General features: G+C 47.0%; 1 protein-coding gene across 1 annotated transcript; it reads left to right on the forward strand.

Moving 5' to 3' along the window:
• The first annotated feature begins 11,643 nt into the window (after positions 1-11,643).
• On the forward strand, positions 11,644-15,086 carry LOC123187261 (probable flavin-containing monooxygenase 1). The gene is made up of 5 exons (XM_044599074.1): positions 11,644-12,180; positions 13,275-13,512; positions 13,741-13,916; positions 14,039-14,391; positions 14,474-15,086. Exons 1-5 carry the CDS (start codon positions 11,740-11,742, stop codon positions 14,823-14,825), a joined length of 1,560 nt encoding a protein of 519 aa, XP_044455009.1. The 5' UTR covers positions 11,644-11,739; the 3' UTR covers positions 14,826-15,086.
• The last annotated feature ends 6,242 nt before the right edge of the window (positions 15,087-21,328 follow it).

Raw genomic sequence — 21,328 nt, forward strand, 5'->3', positions numbered from 1 at the left:
TCAGATCAATACAACGTACAAACAACAATATTCAACCATACTACAATTTCTACATGGTATCAGTCCCCGCCCTAGGTGCCGACCCATCAGCCATCAGAGGCGCAGTTGATGATGGTGCAATGGAGAAGACGACAGAAGCGCAACACTTCAAATTCAGCCGCAATCGTCCGCTTCACTCCCGCTACGACTGAGGGGAAATGTTAGAAGTATAATTATGTTTAAGTTAGGGATTAGGAGTTAGAGATAGGGTTGGTTTAAACCATGTACGACTTGTCCTCTACTCCAAGTCTCTCTCGTATTGTACTCTCTATATATCCCACACCTGGGTCAGATCAATACAACACACAAACAACAATATTCAACCATACTACAATTTCTACATGATATCAGTCCCCGCCCTAGGTGCCGACCCATCAGCCATCAGAGGCGCGGTTGATGATGGTGCAGCGGAGAAGAAGACAGAAGCGCAAGACTCCAAATTCAGTCGCAATCGTCCACTTCACTCCCGCTACGACTAAGGGAGAATGTTAGAAGTATAATTATATTTAAGTTAGGGATTAGGAGTTAGAGATAGGATTGGTTTAAACCATGTACGTCTTGTCCCCTACTCCAAGTCTCTCTCGTATTATACTCTATATATCCCACACCTGGGTCAGATCAATACAACATACAAACAACAATATTCAACCATACTACAATTTCTACAGGCACTGGTTCTTCCTAGAGTCACCAAACGCATCTCTCTCCTCTTTATTACCTTGCCACATCATATTTTTTGCCTACATGGTAGCCGTAGCACATGTACAAGCACTAGTAGAAAAAGGACCTTTAGTCCCGGTTCTAGAGGGCCTTTAGTGCCGGTTCTGGAACCTGGACTAAAGGGTTGTTACTAAAGCCCCCCTAGTCCCGGTTCTTACACTAGAGGTATTTTTCCGTAATTTTTTTGATTTTTTTTAAAATCGATTTTCAAATTTCTGAATTATTTTCCAATTTAATCTCTAAACACCCCTCATCACTGCTCTATTTAACCTCTAATCTCTAATCACCCCTCATCATTCCAAATCATCTAAGTTCCCGGCCGGTCACCCATCCTCTCACTACTCCAGTCTGAGCACGCTTAACTTCCGGGTTCTATTCCCCTTCGTTTCCAAGTCTGCACTTGTTGTTTCCCTGACAATAGTAAGATGTCAATCCTATTAATCCTCAGGAGTTTAGCTTGAGCATGAAGTAATTTGACCATAATTTGGCAATAGTAAGATGTCATTCCAAAACAATAATTATTTAGTAACACTAATATTTCTTAAATAAGTAGTTTGACCACAGTTTGACCATAGTTTGACCAGATTTGACCAATATTCAAAAAATTGAAATAATTATTTAGTAACACTAATATTCTTGAATAATTATGATTTAACACTAATATTTCTTGAATAAGTAGTTTGACCATAGTTTGACCATAGTTTGACCAGATTTGACCAAAATTCAAAAGGCGATCCACGGGGGGGGGGGGGGGGGGGGGGGCAGTAGAGTTTGAAAATGAGACCTTTAGTCCCGGTTTGAGACACGAATCGGGACTAAAGGGCATTGCACCCTTTAGTCCCGGTTCGTGTCTCAAACCGAGACTAAAGGTGTAATCATTAGTCCCGGTTTGAGATACGAACCGGGACTAAGGGCATCGCACCCTTTAGTCCTGGTTCGTGTCTTAAACCGGGACTAAAAGGCTCATTTGAACCGGGACCAATGCCTTTAGCCGCACGAACCAGGACCAATGCTCACATTAGTCCCGGTTCGTGACTGAACCGGGACTAATGGGCTTATCTGGCCCGAACGAAAGCCTTGTTTTCTACTAGTGAAGATGGAGTATTGGGAAGGGCCTTATAGGTCTCAAATCTGAAATCTCATCAACCAAGACATATGGTGAGTGGAGGAATGTATCTCGTACTTTACAAAACTACTCAAATTAAATAGATGCATTAATTGGATTAATTATGGTGCATGCATGTTTGACCACTAGATGAGTAGGAACATTACATGCATTGGTGTGCTTCTTTTTAATATTTGCATGCAAAGATTAATTGCCCCTTGAAATGTTAAAATGAGATGGAGATGAGCCCTTCAAATTGAAAAAAACAAAAAAATTGAGATAAGCCTTATAAACAGGAAAGAAGGGAGTAGATCACTGTCCTTGCCCCTACAGCCGCATGCATGGTGTGGAGCTCTATAAATTAGAGAGTGTGTGGTACTTCGTCCGTTCCTAAATACTCCCTTCGTTGCTGTTTCGGACGGAGGAAGTATAAGTCTTTTTAGAGATCCCAATATGGACTACATACGGAGCAAAATAAATGAATCTACACTCTAAAATATATCTACATACATTTGTATATAGTCTGTATTGAAATCTCTAAAAAGGCTTATATTTACAAACGGAGGGAGTAGAATCTAAAAACCTAGAGCATTACATTTTCAGGGATGCATCTACCTGTCTGCCTCGGATCCATCCACTCAGTGGGTGGCCGCTGCCACATTTGCTCGGATCCGGCTGCTCGTTGGAGATCCGCAGCAGGAGATCAAGGAGGGGGACAAGGTGGTTGCACCTGGAGGTCGCCGTGCTGCTCCTGGTGATGGTGCTCGCCCTCGGCCTCCGGGCCCTGCTGCTGGTTGTGCTACGGCTACTCCTCCCCCGGCATCACAGACCATCAGATCGAAGTGGCATGGCCTGAGCACCTAGTTCATCTCATTGCGGCGCAGCGCGGCGAGCATCCCTGTGACGGCCAGATACAGATGTATGCGGCAGGGCACCACGGTGGGATCTCCTCGGCAGCATCACGGTGAGATCCCGCTCGACGGAAACGAGCGAGCTCTTGGAAGTTTTTTCTTTGGAAATGGAGGCAAGCTCTTGGAAGTTGGCGGCGGCACAACAATTGCTTAGACGTTAGCGGGTGGTGAGATGTGATGTTGGTCATAGTCCACGGCAGCGCGGGCTCTTGGTGGCCACGGCGGTGCGGCCGGATTGTACTGTCAAGATGGCACGGTGAGGTCGTACGCTAGCCATTGCTCTATGGCCATTCCTGCCCTGCTAAAATCACATCAATTATCCTGAATGTTATCAGAAAAAAAGGTTCAGAAGCATGCCACCCTCTATTTCTAAGTTCAGAGTTCTGTATTTTCCTCAAAAAGATTTGATTTGCTGCAGCCCAAGGGAAATCAGAGATGGATGGAAAGGGGACATAGTGCTGCAATAAGGGAAATCAAGGATGGATGGAAAGGGATGTAGCTGATGATCACAAACAGCGGCGGCACGGAGACACAAGCATGGTGCTCCTGATGTGTAGCTTCGTACACACATGCTAAATCAGTGTACATTATTTTTTTTTCTAGAAATTTCGAAGGATTGTAAAGCTTGTTATTGTAGCTTGAATGTTATGATCATTTCTTTTCAATATGAGTAAGAAATAGTCCCTCCATTCCTAAATATAAGAACTTTTATAGATTCCACTATGGACTACAGATGTATATAGATATACATTAGAGTCCAGATTCACTTATTTTCCTCCGTATGTAGTCTATAGTGGAATCTCTAAAAGGTCTTATATTTAGGAATGGAGGGAGTATGTATAATGCAAACAACTTTTTTTGCTAGTCACATTATTTTGTTGGCATTTTTAGTAGTAGTAGTTGCACACATAGTTGTTTCAGTTGGATACAACCCTTAAAACGTTTGCACATGATGACTTGTCATGCTCGTATTGAATGTTCGGCACCTCAAATTCTGTTCGGCTGCTATTTTCTATTGAATATTATACATAATAATACACAGTTAAACATGCATAGTTGCATCGAGGGGTATTACAAGTTCCACAGGAGGTAGGATATAGTTTGCTTAATTAATTATATATAATTGCACAAATATATTTTTGGAGTTGCACTTCGACTATCAGGCAGTTGGTCATGTCAGCATATGAATTTGCATATCTCACATAACAAGAGAGCTAAAGACTATCCCTGGTTTTCTTAACTTCAATTCCTAAAAAGAAATGCAAATCTCCTAGATCCTTTAGAGCAAACTCTGAACTTAAATCTTCCAGTAATCTAGTTATTGCCTCATTGGTGAACTAGTCACAATAACATCATCAACATATATGAGAACATAGATGAATGTCTTGAACTTGTTGTAAATAGATATGCTTTGATGGAATAAACCCTAGTTTTTGCAGCTTTGCACTTAAACGAGAATACCATGCTCTCGGGGCTTGCTTTAGTCCATACAAAACTTTATCAAGCTTATAGACATGAAAATATGCATTTTATCCTCAAACCCAGGAGTCGGTTTCACGTACACTTCCTCTTCTTGAACACCATGAAGAAACACATTCTACACATCTAGCTGTCTAAGACTCCATCCGCTAGAAACAATGGATAACACAAGACGAATAGAAGCAGCTTAAAGTGTTCACGACTGATGTTTAAATTATGATACCTTGGCAAATCACCAGTTTGCGTAAAGACTGAAATATCATAAGCTTATTTTACAACATGACATTTTCACAAGCTGAGCACAACTATTTTTGAATACCACAAGTCAACTATACTAATTTCGTGTGCTTTCAAACAAATATATTTCCTGGCAATGATATAGCATGTGTTATAAACTTGTCGAGATTACCGCATTCCCTTTCTGTCGATGCTTTTGGAAAGTACTTCCATCAAAAGCAGCATGTACCTGGCCAATCAACGGGCGTGCTTCCCCCTCAAACCGAACTGATATCAGTTACAAAAATCTTTGACTATAACTTATTAGATATACGATATTGAAGTTATGCAAACATTGGGAAGATCATAAATTTGAAGGACACACGATAGGTAGGGAAATAAAGGGGTGGGTTTTCAATAATGAAAGAAGTCACTCTCCTGGTCTATGCATGCATGATTGCTTGGACGATGTCGCTCTATAAATACTGAGTAGAAACTCCTAGAACAACTAGCAATGGCTCTTCATTTCAGTGATGCATGTCTTGGAGGCAAACCAAACTTGAGGAACATAACTACCTCATATTGCTTTCAATGATGCCAATGGCATGGTGTTATTTTTCATCTCCACATATATATGTTAGAGCTAGCTAACTCGGAATGGGAGGCAACAGGGAGCAAACACATCCTAGTTAGCTGATAAGTAGCTGAAATCCAGCAAGAGCCTGCATGTCGGCTCTGATGATAGCTAACCTCGCCCCCAAGGCGACTACCATATTACTAGTAAGAACATGGGTGTGATAGTGTTAATTAGCTAAGATGGTTATTATATATGTTATTTCATAGCTAGGAAGTGTTTGGGTTGTCTATGGAGCACGGTTTTGCACCACGTTACGAATTCTACATCATCAAGCGATTTAGGTAGCCTATTTGAAGCATGGCGTCATTCATTCTGACGTGTTTATTTTTGTTGCTACTCGTAGTCCCCAAGTCCACATTTCTAGGCTTCCTGCAAATATGGCGACTTGTCCACCGCATAATGATAGGTGCTGTTGCTGACTAGGGAATCCTGACTTACATATGTATGTTCCACGTAGCACAGACCATGCAATCGTAGATACATTGGTCCACTTGAGAATTGAGATAGTATTATCAGTTATCACTGCTGCCTAAGCAGCTCCTAAGCATGTGACTCACTCCCTGTCCGTTTTCTCTCTCTTCTGGCGCGGTTCATCAACCTCCAGTGGAATTTCAAGTTTTCCTTTTTAATTTCTTTTGGAAGTTTAGCAGTTCAGAATCTTCAAAAGGATTGAAATTCGAAAGTGGGGGCAATTAACTGACATTTGTGTCCGCATTTTCTAAAGTTAGCGAAAAACATTGATCATGTGTTGACATTCCAAAAATGAAAACTGTTATCAGAAATTGACCACAGGCTACTTCTTTGAGGGTTGAACTCGGGTTGGCTTAACCCTCAGTGTTGCACGGTGCAGATTGAGCTATCAAAAAAGTACAATATATTTTGAAACTATTTATATCACGAACTAATACAACACGGTGCATCTAGCACACTATAAAATTCCAAACTCAAATTTGATCGACACTTTAAAAAACAAAAAGGAGAAATACATTAGTGAAAAGTAGCCCTAATCGCCTTCTGAGAGAGCAAAGAAAAGCGCATGAATGCATGTGGCTATGTTTCTTCTTTGTAAGGTCTATGCAGCAAATTTATTCATTATTCAAAAAGACCTTGCAAAGTAGTACATCAGGTAGTCTGAAGTCATCATCTCAGCAACATATGTTGCTGCTCCTATCCACATGATGAAGGGGTGCCGATAGTCCGAGCCTAATACTAAACAGACATCACACAAATACCTAACATCTAAAACTAGAGGCCCCAACCAAGCCACATACTGGGTTTGGAGCACAAACCGGTCCGACGCACTCTCATGTGTCGTCGCCGCCGTCCTCAATCAATCCATCATCAGAGCAAACTAACAAACCGGCCTTGCCAAGCTTTTCTGCCATCGATGCTACCATACGCCAGGCAGCATCCTCCTCCTGTGCGAGTCCATCTCCGTGCATCGGACTTTAAGTCTCCAGAGTGCCATGCCGCCGAGATCCGCCATCATCAATGTGTAAGATGAAGCACCGCTCCACCAAAGAAGCCGTCCTCCGGTGCCTCGACCCCGTGTTCACCTCCAAGAATGACGCCCCCAACGGGGAAATGACACCAGAGAGTCGCTGTCATCCGATCTACTGATATAGGGTTTCCCCCGGAGGTAGCAGAGAGTGGCCTTGAACTTCTCCATGGCGATGCCTTCAGGAAGGGAACGGCGCAGACAGCGTCGCCACCGCCGGCCTTGGCAATAGCCGATAGCAGGTTTTCACCCAGATCTTTCAAAGAATCCATCTCTCGTGCACGGAGCGTAGCCATCCCTGTTGGGATCTGGATGATCCAGGCCGCTGCTGCCAGATCACAGCAAGGAGAAATCCCCACCGAGACCTGCTGGCCGAACAGGGAGAGCGAGAGCGGGCCCGCAGTACCAGATCCGCACAGGATCCGTGCCCGCGCCGCCGCCCCGAAGCCAAACCCACGCGCAGCCGCCACGGCCTGGCCGCTTGCCCACGCCGCCGTCTGTCCGCCGCGTCGGCCCCGCATCAGCGCCACGCCTCCGCTGCGCCGCTGCATCTCACGCTGCAGCCATACACCGGGAGGGGGAGAGGGGCCCCTCCACCGCTGACGCGCACCGGGCTTCGCCCGGCGGCGCCTTCTGGCGGCGGCGAGGGGAGGGGTGGGTGTAGAGGCGGCCACGTGCTGGACGCTATGTGGCTATGTTGTTATGTCATCATTAGCGCTCACCAAACATGGTTTGTGTTTTAAGTTCCGCCAAACAAAAAGGATTCATATTTCAACGTCTATCTGTCAACGATAAAGAATACGAGCCTGAGTTATTCCATGGGGATAAGATTATAATTCCATACTAATCAAGTTTAACTTCTGAATTGTAATCTATAGTTACTCACCATTTCATTATTGACCTAAACATAAGTTCATACTCCGCATTGTACTACATAATAATCAAGTCTAACTTCTGATAACCATAAAAAAAGAGTCTAACTTCTGATATGTAAACCATAGTTATTCACCATATCATTCCTCAAAGAACTTAACATAAGTTCCCGTTCTTTTTGCAAGATATTGCTAACATTACTGCAACAGTACAGGCTAATGAACGCCTGCCTAGCATCACATCCGTCGATTCGAAATGATATCTCTAAATACCCTAATACCAAATCTTTGATTATAGTTTTTCAGAGATATGATATATGCCATCACTCATCAATGAAAGCCAGTTTAATGTTCAAGTACACAAGATAGGTAAGAACTAACTATTGTTTTAGATAGTGGCAATCACTCTACTATCCTCTATACGCATCATCACATGCATGTGACAGCTCTATAAATTGCAGACTACGTGCTAGTATTGCTCTTTTCCAGTGATGCATGGCTTAGTATTTAGCTGAACTCGCTGAACGCTGCTAGACTATATTTGCTTCCTACGCTGGCAATTGCATCCCCTGATTTATTTTTTCGAAACAGAACATCCCCTGATTTTGATCTCCAAAGTATGTTAGACCTAGCCAGCTATAGGCTTAGGACGCAACGAGAATCTAAGGCGCACAACCCTTCGCAGATGTGTTGCACATGCAAGTACACACCTTTTGCCACTCTGCAAATTTTCAACATTCTGTTGCTTAATCACCGGAGAACTAAATGCCCCTCAGCAGAAGCAAAGCAAGGACGTCAGTAACAGAGGAGTACAATGCACCAACGCTCATTGAACTCATTGCATATTTCTACGCTAGTCACACTTAAGAAGTGCTCTCTAGTCCGAGGTCAAGAAGAGTCCATCTAGGACACAAGGTTGTACTTTAACAACACAAGAAAGCCCCCAAAAGTTGCAGTCACAACAAGTTGTTCCTGTGACTAAATCAGAAGGTGTTTGATGAAATACATTCGCCGCATTCTGTTTCTGCATGTCGCACACGTGGAGATTCACGGTTGATGTTTACATTTTGATAGTCGGACAAAAAACAGATTGCATGGTGACTGAAATCTTGCAAGCTTATTTTACGGTGTTACATTTTCACAATATGAGCACAAATGTTGGGGATTACCACAACCTAACAATACAAATTGGGTTCGCCTTCAAAGAAAATTATGACACAAATACGTTTTCCTGTCAATGGTATAGCAGGTGGTTGTAAAATGTAAACTCGCCCACATGACAGCGTTTCCCTCCGGTTATGCATTTGGAAAGTGTTGCCTGTCAAAAGAAACATGTATAACAACAACGGTAATGGCCAATCAATGTGCATTGCCGCCAGCTGATTCGAGGTGATATTTCCAATTACCAAAATCTTTGACTATTTAAATTTGCAGAGAAATGTATTGACATTATGCAACACTAGGAGCTGTTGTAAAGTTGAAGGACGCACAATAGGTGTGGTAGGAAGTAAGCAATGATTTTCCCCTGATGAAAGAGGATGGTTTCTGGAGATAGCAATCAATGTGCCTACGTGCTAGCTAGTATGAAAACACCCCTAGCGGAGATAGCAAGCTACTTTCGTTTCCGGATTCTAGTGATGCATGGACTGGAACCCAACCGAACTGACAAACGTAGCTCGATCATATTGCTTTCCATGCTGGCAGTGCCATGGCCTCAATTTTCATCTCCACGTATGATCCTGGTAGCTAGGCTTGGGAGGCAATAGGGATCCAACGCATGCAAATCTTGGGGCATCGTGTGTTGCGCACATCCAAACTCGCACGGCCGGAGGCACACGCACGGAAAGGAGCTGAACCTGATTGATTTAGCTTCCGGCCAGCGAGCAGGACATGCAAAAGCTATCTCCAAACAGAAACAACCGGTTGTTCGATCAAAGGGAGCATTAAGGAGACAGATTGTCATGGTGATACTGGTGCATCAGTGTCCAAGCCAGGAGCTTCTGGACCGGATGATGCCACGGCTAACTCAACAGACTGTTATTCATTTTCTCAAAAAAATAAAACAGCCTGTTATTCATTTAATTCTTTTATTAAATTAAATGTTGAGTAAATTTTCTCTCTTTTTTTAACGAGCTACCACTTGTTATGCTCTGAGTTCTATTATATAAGAAGACAAAGAATTTATTTATTTTTGAACGGGGCATAACCCCTTTCCATTACATAAGCAAATACAACCATTCTCCCTCCGACCAAGTTTAAAGAAAACAAAGAACGGGAAAAGCGAGTTCAATGCATCACCAGAAAACCCACTGCAAGTGTCCGTCGTGGAAACACTTGCTATGGGGCGAAAACCCGACGACAATTTTGAGCAAACTACCCAAAAGGCAGGAAGAGTTCAAACGGGTTTAGGGGAAGCTCACCGGCGAGCATAGGCAACCAAACTACTCGCGCAGGAGCAGTAACCAGCAAACCCAAAGTATACAAGGCAAAAGACTACGAGCAATGCAGCCAGTGAAGCTTCAGGTCTATGCCATGTCATCAGAAGCAGCATAAATCCTCATCATCGTCGCCGCATTGTCTCGAGCGGCCGCGCACCATGTACCATTGCTTTCCGATCCTCACCTTTCAACAATCCTGCCCAGTATTTGAGAAATACACAAGCAGAAAACACCAGATGAAACAGAGACCTGGGCATTTTAAATTCAAAGGTTGCTTTGTTACAGAAATTACAGATTGCCCAACACACTGCAGCAAGACGGAATGTATAGAATTTGGCTCCATCCGGCAAGAAAACATAACATCATGAGTAATTAATACTGCCAAATTTTATTTGGACGGAGCTTAGTACCCAAAACTGAGCCAACAGTACGCCATGCTACTCTGGCTACTTGGAAAAGGAAGAATAGATGTTGAGAGGTCTAGGGTTTAGGAAGGAAGAATAGATGTTGAGCATTTTTGCATCTCTACCCACTTTTTAAATAGATGATGAGCATTTTTGGTTACCAGCCCAAGAAAGGAAGAATAGATGTTGAGAGCCTGGTCATCACGTCTCTAGTCAACACTAGACCCAAGCCTGATCCAAAAAAATGCCACTCCAATTTCTTGAGGTTGAAGCCTGATCCAAAAAAGGGTTAATTTGATAAATGCCACTCCAAATCTAGCGATTCTGAGAAATGCCATTGCAATTTCCAAACTTTGAAAAATGCTATTTCATGCAATTTTCAGTGGCATTTTTCGAAGTCTGGAGTGGCGTTTTTCAAAGTTTGCAAAAATTGCAGTGGCATTTTTCAAAGTTTGGAAATTGCAGTAGCATTTTTATGAATTGCCATAATTGGAGTGGCATTTATCTAATTAACCCTTTTTTGAAAGGTATTCTTAGACAAACTTGGTAGTAAAGCTCTATCTAGGGCCCAAGCTCCACCTGATCTGGTCAGGCAACTAATTTAAGCTCCAAGAGTTTATTAAGTTCTTCGCAGAAAAAAAGAGTTTATTAAGTTTCGCATCTCTACCCACTCCTCCAACAGAGGGGGGGGGGGGGGGGGTGAATATATCTACGAAAGGCACTCCCCATTCAGAGACAGTGATATCTTGTTTATGGCAAATGCTGAGAACAGCAAAGGGAACTTGATAAGGAGTCATTATTGTTCAAGGGTCCGTCCACAACCTGGCAATGCTGCCACAGTTTAGCATGATTTTTCTGCCGGCCAAATAGTACTCTTCATCTTTAGAATAGCTTTCCACACGGAAGAGAGTCTTAAGTTACAAGGAGAAGATCTAAATGAACTAGGAGTAGATGATGCCCCGCATGTTTAGGAGAGTCATCCCACTAATTTATATAGGAGAGTCATCCCACTAATTTATATAGGAGAGTCATCCTAATAATGTAGCGGAACAAATCTCTAATATGGTCATCCCACTAATAATATAGTGGATTACTCTCCTAGATATATACTCAATTAGTGGGATGAATATATTAGAGTCTAAATTAGTGGGATGACTCTCCTAATTTATTTATATCTCAATAATATAGTGAAAAAAAATCTCTTCACGATAAGATATTTTCTTTAACACCGGTGGTTGTGGATCGAGCGTACAAGCGATCGAAAGAGACGGCGGCAGTGGTGCGACGAGGACAACTCGTTCATTATGCAACCAGCCCAACACTGACTAGCTATAAACACCACCACGCTTAGTCATCACAGCGGGACGCCATTCTCACCGTGAGTCCGTGACACCGTCGCACGCACACAACAAGGTCAGCCATGGACAAGAAGAGGGTGGCCATCGTCGGCGCCGGCCTGAGCGGCCTGGCGGCGTCCAAGCACCTGCTGGAGCGCGGCTGCCGGCCGGCTGTCTTCGAGGCGGACACCGTCCTCGGCGGCGTGTGGGCGCACGCGCCAGAGTGCACCAGGCTCCAGACGCCGCGGCCCATGTTCCAGTACTCCGACTTCCCGTGGCCGGAGTCCGTCACGGAGGTGTTCCCCGACCACCGCCAGGTTGCGGACTACCTCTACGCCTATGCGCGGCACTTCGGCGTGCTCGACTGCATTAGGTTCGGCCGCAGGGTGGTCGGGATGGAGTATGTGGGCGTCAGCGAGCAGCAGGTGGCGGCGTGGGAGGACTGGGCTGGGTGCGGCGAGGCATTTGGTTCCGGCGACGGTGAGTGGTGGCTCACGGTGGCCGACGTGGACGGCCTCGTGGAGGTAAGGATCCAACATATTTGCACATATACTTCCATGGTGTATACTGTGTATGCCCCTGGCTACACGGCACCATTGGTGCGCTGAGAACAATGCACTGCACTGTTGGTGATATTGATTCGTTGGACTTTATGATGATATATATGCTGCACCTACTAATGTGATTTTTCGGCACATGAACGTCACACTCACACAGTCAGACAACATAGAAGTGCCACCTACCCCAAAAAATGGCATGTGACCACTGGAAGTGAATAAATCAACATAAGTACTTTTCTGATCTTCTGACTTCAAGTGATACTCCATGTACTAGTAACCTCTCATCTTTGATGTTCTAAATTCAAGCTTGGATGACCATGAGCCTTCAGAATCTCAGGGAAAATACTAGGAGCAGGAATCGAAGTCTCCTTTTTTAGTTATAAGGGGCCTTGCCCCTAATTCATTCATCTTGAGGGATGGTAAGTGAATGACAGCGAAGCACGGTTCCACGAATTATTACAGTGGCACCACTTCTCTACCACCAACTCATCACCCGGCATCCCAAAAAATATATCATCCGGCACTGATCATACACAAAAATAAAATGTACCACATGTGTTGCTAATTAAGAGAATTGATTGCAATATATCTCAGTGAGACATGATAGTACGGAGCATAAATATTTGTATTAATAATATGAGGGCCAGAACTAAGAATACATATGATTTATTGTATTTGATTGTTGTATGGTTTTTTTATTGAATATAGGTAGCATTATACGATGCAAATTCCCATCCATGGTTCCATGAGTGGAGGGGGGCCTTTTTCTATGCATGATTGTGTACCTAGTTTGCATGCTTGCACATAGAAATGAGTTAGTGGGCATCGCCTATTTGGTTATATAGAATGTCCAACTTTTACAATCAAACAACACTACCAAACACCCAGATGCAATGGATAGTGTGACCCTAATTAATCTTACGATCGGAATTTACCATGCAAACAAATAAGTAGTCAACTATCAGATCACGCTTTTCTTCTTCTAAATTTAACCTCTCGGGTAAATGAATGGCAATAATTCGGATTGTCTGTGCAATTCCACTTCCCCTCATTTCCAGGTACACAAGGCAGACTTTGTGCTTCTTTGTGTTGGGAGGTTCAGTGGTGTGCCCAACATACCTACATTTCCTATTGGCAAAGGCCCAGAAGTGTTTGACGGGAAAGTGATCCACTCCATGGAGTACTCAAAAATGGGAGGCAAAAAAGCTAGGGAGATGATCAAGGACAAGCGTGTGACTGTTGTTGGCTACCTAAGATCAGCAGTAGACATTGCAAATGAATGTGCAAACATGAATGGTACACAACGTCATTTTCTTACAGTAAAATTATCTCCTTTCCTCTTGCAAGAAGGTTGATATATCAATTTTAGAGTGGTAACCTAAGCATTATTATATATAGCCAGTTTTTTCCATTATCAAAAGTGTCATTGTCTACAAATGTTATGTTTTCCTAGTTTCTATAGTTGCATTGGTATGATAAAAATAAGGCTATGACTTTATTACTAATTGTTTATTAGTTCTTTAGGTACCAAAAACCTATGCACAATGGTAGTACGAACAAAGCGTTGGATTATACCAGACTACTATGCTTGGGGTGTCCACATATCAAATTTCTATCTCACCCGCTTCGCCGAACTACTTATTCACAAGCCTGGTGAAGGCTTTCTCCTCAGCATGTTGGCTACTGTCTTGACTCCACTGGTAGTACAACATGTTATATTTTTGTATTAAATTGTAATCGAACTTTTCATCATTGAAAGTTTAAATGGTTTTGTTTGGACTAAATCCAAACATGCATGTTTTGCCTTGTTTGTGTTGAGTAGAGGTTGATGTTTTCGAAGTTTGCTGAGAGCTACTACTCCATTGCAATGAAGAAACATCACATGGTGCCTGACCATAGCTTTTTTGAGGGATTAGTGGCATGTGTGGCTGCCATTGCACCAAAGGATCATTACAAGAATCTGGAGGAAGGTAGCATCATTCTTAAGAAGTCAAAAACATTCAGCTTTTGTGAAGAAGGTGTGCATGTAGAAGGTGAATGTACTCCAGTAAAGAGTGACATCGTTATCTTCGGAACCGGATTCAAGGGTGATCAAAAGATCAAGGACATGTTCACATCAGAATACTTTCAGAGCATAGTCGTTGGCTCAACATCAACGACCGTGCCACTTTATAGGTAATGAACTCGCTATATATGCATCATATTTATGTAGTTTGAACGTCTTGATTTTGAAGAGTATGTTAATTCCTTATTTTAGGGAGTGCATCCATCCAAAGATTCCACAGCTCGCAGTCATCGGCTATTCAGAGAGCTTGACAAATATCTATACAACAGAGCTTATGTCCAAGTGGATATCACATTTTATGGATGGTGGTTTCAGATTGCCAAGTGTCAAAGAAATGCAGAGGGATGTCCTTGAATGGGAGAAGTTCATGAAGCGCTACTCTCGAGACTATTTCCGTAGGTCATGTGTTGGAATTGTTCATATATGGTATAATGATCAACTATGCCAGGACATGGGATGTAACCCAAGAAGGAAGAAGGGTTTTTTCTCTGAATTATTTGAGCCATATGGTCCTTGTGATTATGTTAATCTTCACCCCAAGTAATAGTAGATCATATGTTTGCACTTGTGTATAAGTTGTCTACCAGACCCCTCGTGTTTACATACTTGCATGGTTTCTTGTCATAATATTGTACGGTATTGTGCCCGGACCAGTTGGTGGCTTGTTCGGTCCACCAATCTAGTGTAGTAATATCCAATGTCAAGGAAGAAATAAAAGCATAGGCACAATTATTATACCATATACTCGTGCCTCTTAGAAATCCCTTATTGAAAGTATACTATATATATGCAGAATTATATATAATGTTAGCCTCTGTTGTCTATTACTAATCCCTAGCTAATTGCACGTACGTTGCTACAAAACAATAATAACAATACATATGTAAGATTTGAGTGAGTGGAAATCTACTCACCTCAAAAAGATACAAAAGTATATAAGCAAAGACTATGTCATCGTTTGGAATAGTGTTACTCTCTATATCCTTGGGTGGGATATATACTTACATTATTTTTTAGCAAAGACCACACAACAATTCAAACTTGACTAGTGAAATAGAATAACAAAATTGTGATGGACTATAACTTCACAACATATTGCCTTATATCCCAAATTTCTCTAAGATGGTCAAATGTGGGGCCTCCGTCCACATCCATGGGGGGTACCATCCAGTCGCAAATGAAGCTCACCCACCCGCGGAGGAAAGCCCACACTACCCTCCCGACACCACCCAAGACCGCCGAACCAAGCCTAATAGGCACCGCCACCGTCGAAAGAGCGACACCATAGCCACACTACCACGTCCACCGGCCAAGCAAACTATACCAGAGGCGGCCGCCCGCAGCACCCACTGCCACCTTGGGCGTGCGAAAACACAGCACTGCCTGTCACATCGTCACCACACATACGTGCCAACCACATTGAGGTACCCAGGGCCAGCGCCATGCCTTGGGCCCGGGCCATCTGATTGCACCGGCCCTACGCGCAAAGGGACGAAGAGGCCCCGCCTCCGTTGAGCTTCGCTCGGCCGCACCTTCTGGTGGAAGTGAGGGAGGAGGAGGAGAAGCCCATCAGTGATGATGTAGGGTTACCTCCCAGTCACTATGAGGGGTGATGTGGGAAGGCAGGGCTTTTTTTGGTCGACGTTGTGGCATAGACTTCCGATCAATAAGCATGTTCTCCCCTTGATCTAAAATGACACTTCCCAAAGCCAAATCTTTGATTGCATATTTTTCAAAAGATGACATGTATGCCCAATCATGCATCAATGACAGCTATATTAAAGTTCGAGGACACAAGATAGGTAAGAAGTAATAAGAGGGTGTGAGATAATGGAAGAGGTTACTGTCCCAGCCTCTGCAGCGGCTCTATAAATTGCAGAGTGTGCTAGTATGTGAAAACCTAGAGAGAGCAGCAAGGTAGTACATTTCTAGTGATGCATAATTTCAAATTAAACCAAGCTTTATGAGATATATGGATAGGTCATATTTGCTTCCCATTCTGGCAATCGGCATTGTTTAAAGAAATAATGTGAGACACATAATTCGGCCTAAGAGAGATCAAACTCAGGTCGGTTGGGTGAAACCACACCCCCACCACCACTGGGCTTTGAGCCCATCCACGCAACACCTTAAATTTTTCCTGTAAGAATAGCGATGCCTTAATTTTTTATCTCCATTGTATATGTTAGCAAGCTAGCTAGGCTTGGGAGGCAATAGGGAACTAAGGCATGCGATCACAGACTGCTTGTCCAGTTCTGGGCATTCAACCACGCAAGGTCTTTCAACACGATTGAATTCTCAATGTTGCGGTTAATTGTCACCCAAAAAGTCTATCTTTAGAAGTAAAATGTAGACGTCAAGACCTAGAAAGAACACCATGTAGAAAAGTACGGTGTGCCGGCGTTGTGAGGACCCCTGCCATTGACAGCTCAAGGATGGGGATTCATGGCGTGTTGACATATTTTCTTCTCAGTTGGCGGATGCGGGGACGAGAACGTGGACCTCATGCTCTTCCCCTTGCTCGACGGGGTTGGAATGAACGAACAATGTGACAGCCCCGACACCTGGCCGCTGCAGCCCATCTGTCCTGCTCGCCATGTCCTTGTCGCCGGTGTTAGAAGGGAGAGAGAGGATTGGTGAAATGGTTGTTGTAATGCTTGAGCCTCATGGGCATATATATAGGAGTACATGTTCATCTTGGAGTACAAGGAAAGGTAGAATAATCCTGCGCTATCCTAGCTTTCCTAATAATCACGATACTCAACATCCCCCCGCAGTCACAACGGTAGCGACGCAGCCGACGATGAGATTGGAGAAGAATCCGAAGGCAAACCGACGGACCCCCCCCCCCCCACACACACACACAGTCATAACGGTCGATGCATCGTGGAAGCCGTGGCTGGAGTGGAAACCGACGAGGTTGCTCAAGCAAGGCGGTAGCCCTTTGTGCCGTTTGTCGATGTAGCCGAGAGCGTAGGGTGGTGTAGCCATGGTCGAGGTAGCCGTGCGAAGGATGTCGTGGTCGATGTCGAGTCGGGGTGGCCGGTGTCGAGGAAGTCCCCGTGGAGCCGCATGCGCAAGGGGGCGCCAAGTTAGTATGGTCGCAGTGGTGTTGAAGTAGTGGTGCATCAGGAAGAAGATGATGTTGACAAGGCGTCACGCTGGGTTTGCCAAACCCGAGGAAACGTCATAGACGAACACATGCGTCGGTGTTTCTAGCATCGGGCATGCGTAGATGGACGAAGACGAAGTTGACGAAGCATCGCACCAGGCTTGCCAGGCCCGGGGACACGTCATGGACGAAGCCAGGCATCGGTGTTACCAGCACCGGGCATGCGTAGACGAGGGACCTGCACAAGTTGTACGCCATGTCGAGGAGTCGGAGGGCCAGCAGAGAAGAAGACTTGACGACAGTTGTGCCGCCAATCGGCGTGCGGCCGACGTCACCAATGGTGGTCGAAGTGTTGGCAATAAGCCACGGTGATCGTGTCGGGCGTGCGTCTGTATGCGCGCGGGACAGATCGGGAGCGTGGCGGGCGTGCGTGTGTGCGTGCGTAGATTAGGGTAGGGGCGCGTGCGTGTGGGTGTATGCGTTGCGCCGGACCAGGCGCAGCTGTTGGTGAACGGGTCAAGGTGACCAAGTCGGGCCGTTGCGGGCTTGCCGTGTCCAGGGCGCGATCGTACGCGGGGTGAGCGCGGCCAGAGCGGGCCGGACCGAGTGCTCGGACGGGTGTAGACGTGGGGATCGTGTCCAGCGTCTACCCTGGGTATAAAACCCTCAAAGGGTTCGTTGTAACAGCTGCGGTGTCGAGTACGAGCTCGTGGAATTGGCGTTGTTGCGCCGGAAAACCACCGTGTCCTTGTGTCCTTCTGCTTCCTCCGGTCTTCTTCTTCTTGTGCAGCTCAGGTGCAGAGAGAGAGAGAGAGAGAGAGAGAGATAGAGAGAGGGAGAGGCATGCTAGGGTTTAGGGTAAACACCAACAATTGGTATCAGAGCCCAGTTTTCGGAGGTGATCGCCGGCGGCCATGGCGATTGTACCGCACGATGGTGGTGGCGGCATGTACTTGCTGCAGGTCCCGCCGCTGACCACGACGAACTACATCTCCTGGGCAATCAAGGTGGAGGCGCAGCTTGATGCCCAGGGGCTGTGGGGGGTGGTTGCTCCGGCGGAAAACGCGGTGGTTGACGCCGGCAAGAGCAAGATGGCGAGGGCGATGCTTCTCGGGGCGCTTTCCGAGGAGGTGCTGCTGCCGGTGTCGACGAAGCCCACCGCGAAGGAGGTATGGGACTCCCTCAAGGTGCGTTTCGTCGGCGCCGATCGGGTGCGGGCTGCCCGGCTCGCGTCGCTTCGCGGCGAGTTCGAGCAGCTGCGGATGGCGGACGGCGACGACCTGGACAGCTTCGCAGGCAAGCTCGGGGCCATGACGGCGCGCTACGCAGGGCTGGGCGCGGTCCTCAATGATGCGGCGCTGGTGAAGAAGATGCTGGACACGGTGCCGGATCGTCTCTACCCCGTCGTCGCCAGAATAGAGCAATTCTGCGATGTGGAAACGATGGCGTTCGAGGAAGCTTTGGGAAGGCTCAAGGCGTTTGAAGAGCGGACCAAGCGACACAGGCAAGACGGTGGCAGGCGCGACAGCGAGGAGCTGTTGTACACGGTGGCACAGTGGCAGGCTCGGCTGCGTCGTCAGGGCGGTGGCGGCTACAACAACCACGACAACGACGGCTCAGCAAGCACGGCATCAGGCGGCGGGAGCAAGCGGCGCGGGCGCTGTTACAGATGTGGCGAGCGTGGCCATTTCAAGCGCGAGTGCCCGGAGCTGCGAAAGGCGCCGGCGGCGGAGGGAGCGTTGCTGGCGAACGCCGGAGTTGAAGACGATGGGCTCCTCTAGGCCGTGGCTTAGGGGTGTGTGTGTTGGCAATAAGCCACAGTGATCGTTTCGAGCGTGCGTGTGTATGCGCGCGGGACAGATCGGGAGCGTGGCGGGCGTGCGTGTGTGCGTGCGTAGATTAGGGTAGGGGCGCGCGCATGTGCGTGTATGCGTTGCGCCGGACCAGGCGCAGCTGTTGGTGAACGGGTCAGGGTGACCGAGTCGGGCCGTTGCGGGCTCGCCGCGTCCAGGGCGCGATCGTGCGCGGGGTGAGCGCGGCCAGAGCGGGCCAGACCGAGCGCTCGGACGGGTGTAGACATGGGGATCATGTCCAGCGTCTACCCCGGGTATAAAACCCTCGAAGGGTTCGTTGTAACAGCTGCAGTGTCGAGTACGAGCTCGTGGAATTGGCGTTGTTGCGCCGGAAAACCACCGTGTCCCTGTGTCCTTCTTCTTCCTCCGGTCTTATTCTTCTTGTGCAGATCAGGTGCAGAGAGAGAGAAAGGGAGAGGCAGGCTAGGGTTTAGGGTAAACACCAACACGAAGTAGACGAAGTGGTCGGGGTAGATGACAGCGACGCTGGCGACGGGCTGGTGCTGGACGAAGACGGATGGGGTGGATGGGCGACGACAACGGCTATGGGGGTAGCGGCGGCGACGGCCGAAGAAGGGCAGCGGTGGCGGCCTGGCAGCGGTGGCTTTGTTAGGAGCGCGGCGGCGATGCTCGAAGTAGCCGAGGAACCCGACAGCGTGACGAAGACAGGCGCGGACGGTGGCATTCCCGCGCCAGGGGAGGCGGCGCGGCGCATACCATGAAAAGTTGACACGTGGTGACGGCGGAGTGGACGACCGGTCGCGGCGCTACGGCCGGAAGGGGCGATGCAGCAGCGATGGGCGGGCGGGTTGGGGCGACGGCGGGACCGTGAGCCATGGCGCTACGGCCCGAAGAGGTGACGGAATGTCCGCGCGCGAATCGGTGCAGCCGCGGGGACGGCCTCGGGTGGCGGCGGAGACCGCGTGCCAGACTTGCTACGGCCTGATGGGGCGACGCAGCGGCAGCATGAGGGTCATTGCAGCCACAGAGACGGTCTGGAATGGTCGTACTCAGAGCGGCGATAGACCGTGGGCTGCTGTACTACGGCCCAAAGAGGCGACATGGTGGCAATACACGGGTCGATGCAGCCATGGAAAGAACCATGAGGCGACGACGCTGTGGCCCGACAAGACAACGCAGCGGCAGCCCGATTCTCGATTGGTGAAGGGACACGTTGTACTTGGGACGGTCTTCACGAAACCTACCGAGACGCGCGAGCGACGGGCCAAATCGTTCGCGTGGCGTCAATGGAGCGAAGCAGCGGATATTTGATCAATCTAACCGCTCGCGGGGTTGAGGACGTGGTTGCTGGACGGACGATGAAGTTGATGTAGCTGTGTATGGCCGGACGTAGCAGGAGTAGCAGCGGGCCAGCGGAGACACGCTTGAGCAAAGAGACGCCCTGGCCAAGGTAGCACTCACGTGCGGTGCATGTGACAGGAAAGTGCCATATACCCAATGTGTGCATGCATGTGACAGGAAAGTGCCATATACCCGTATGCTCACGGCGTGGATCAGCTAGCCACGAGCGTCAGCCGATGCACCAGCAGGCGTGCAGCCTGGAGTCCGTGAAGCAGCCGATCCAGATAAAGACGGGAGTGTTGATGGAGGAGCCCGATCGAATCAAGGCGTCGATGGCCGGTGCAGAGTGACTGACGGACAGGTGCGCGAACGACAGCCGTTTCAGGCCTCCGCGTGGCGCACGAGGCCGCCTAGTCGGAGAAGACGACGATGTAGTCGATGCCAAAGTCGGAGTTGAAGCGCGGAGGTCGACGACGGCGATGAGGGGCGCAAACCGATTTTAGTTCGGAAAATCAAAATGTAAACACCGATTAAGATGACCGGCGAGAAAGAGAAAACCCGGTGGGCGGCGGCTAGGGTTTGAATCGATTAGGCTGATACCAGTTAGAAGGGAGAGAGAGGATTGGTGAAATAGTTGTTGTAATGCTTAAGCCTCATGGGCATATATATAGGAGTATGTGATTATCTTGGAGTATAAGATAAGGTAGAATAATATTCTATGCTATCTTAGTTTTCCTAATAATCATGATACTCAACAGTTCAGTCACCCGACGCCCAGCT

The sequence above is a fragment of the Triticum aestivum genome, chromosome 2A (genome assembly GCF_018294505.1).
Source record: "Triticum aestivum cultivar Chinese Spring chromosome 2A, IWGSC CS RefSeq v2.1, whole genome shotgun sequence".
In the NCBI taxonomy this organism is placed as follows: Eukaryota; Viridiplantae; Streptophyta; class Magnoliopsida; order Poales; family Poaceae; genus Triticum; species Triticum aestivum.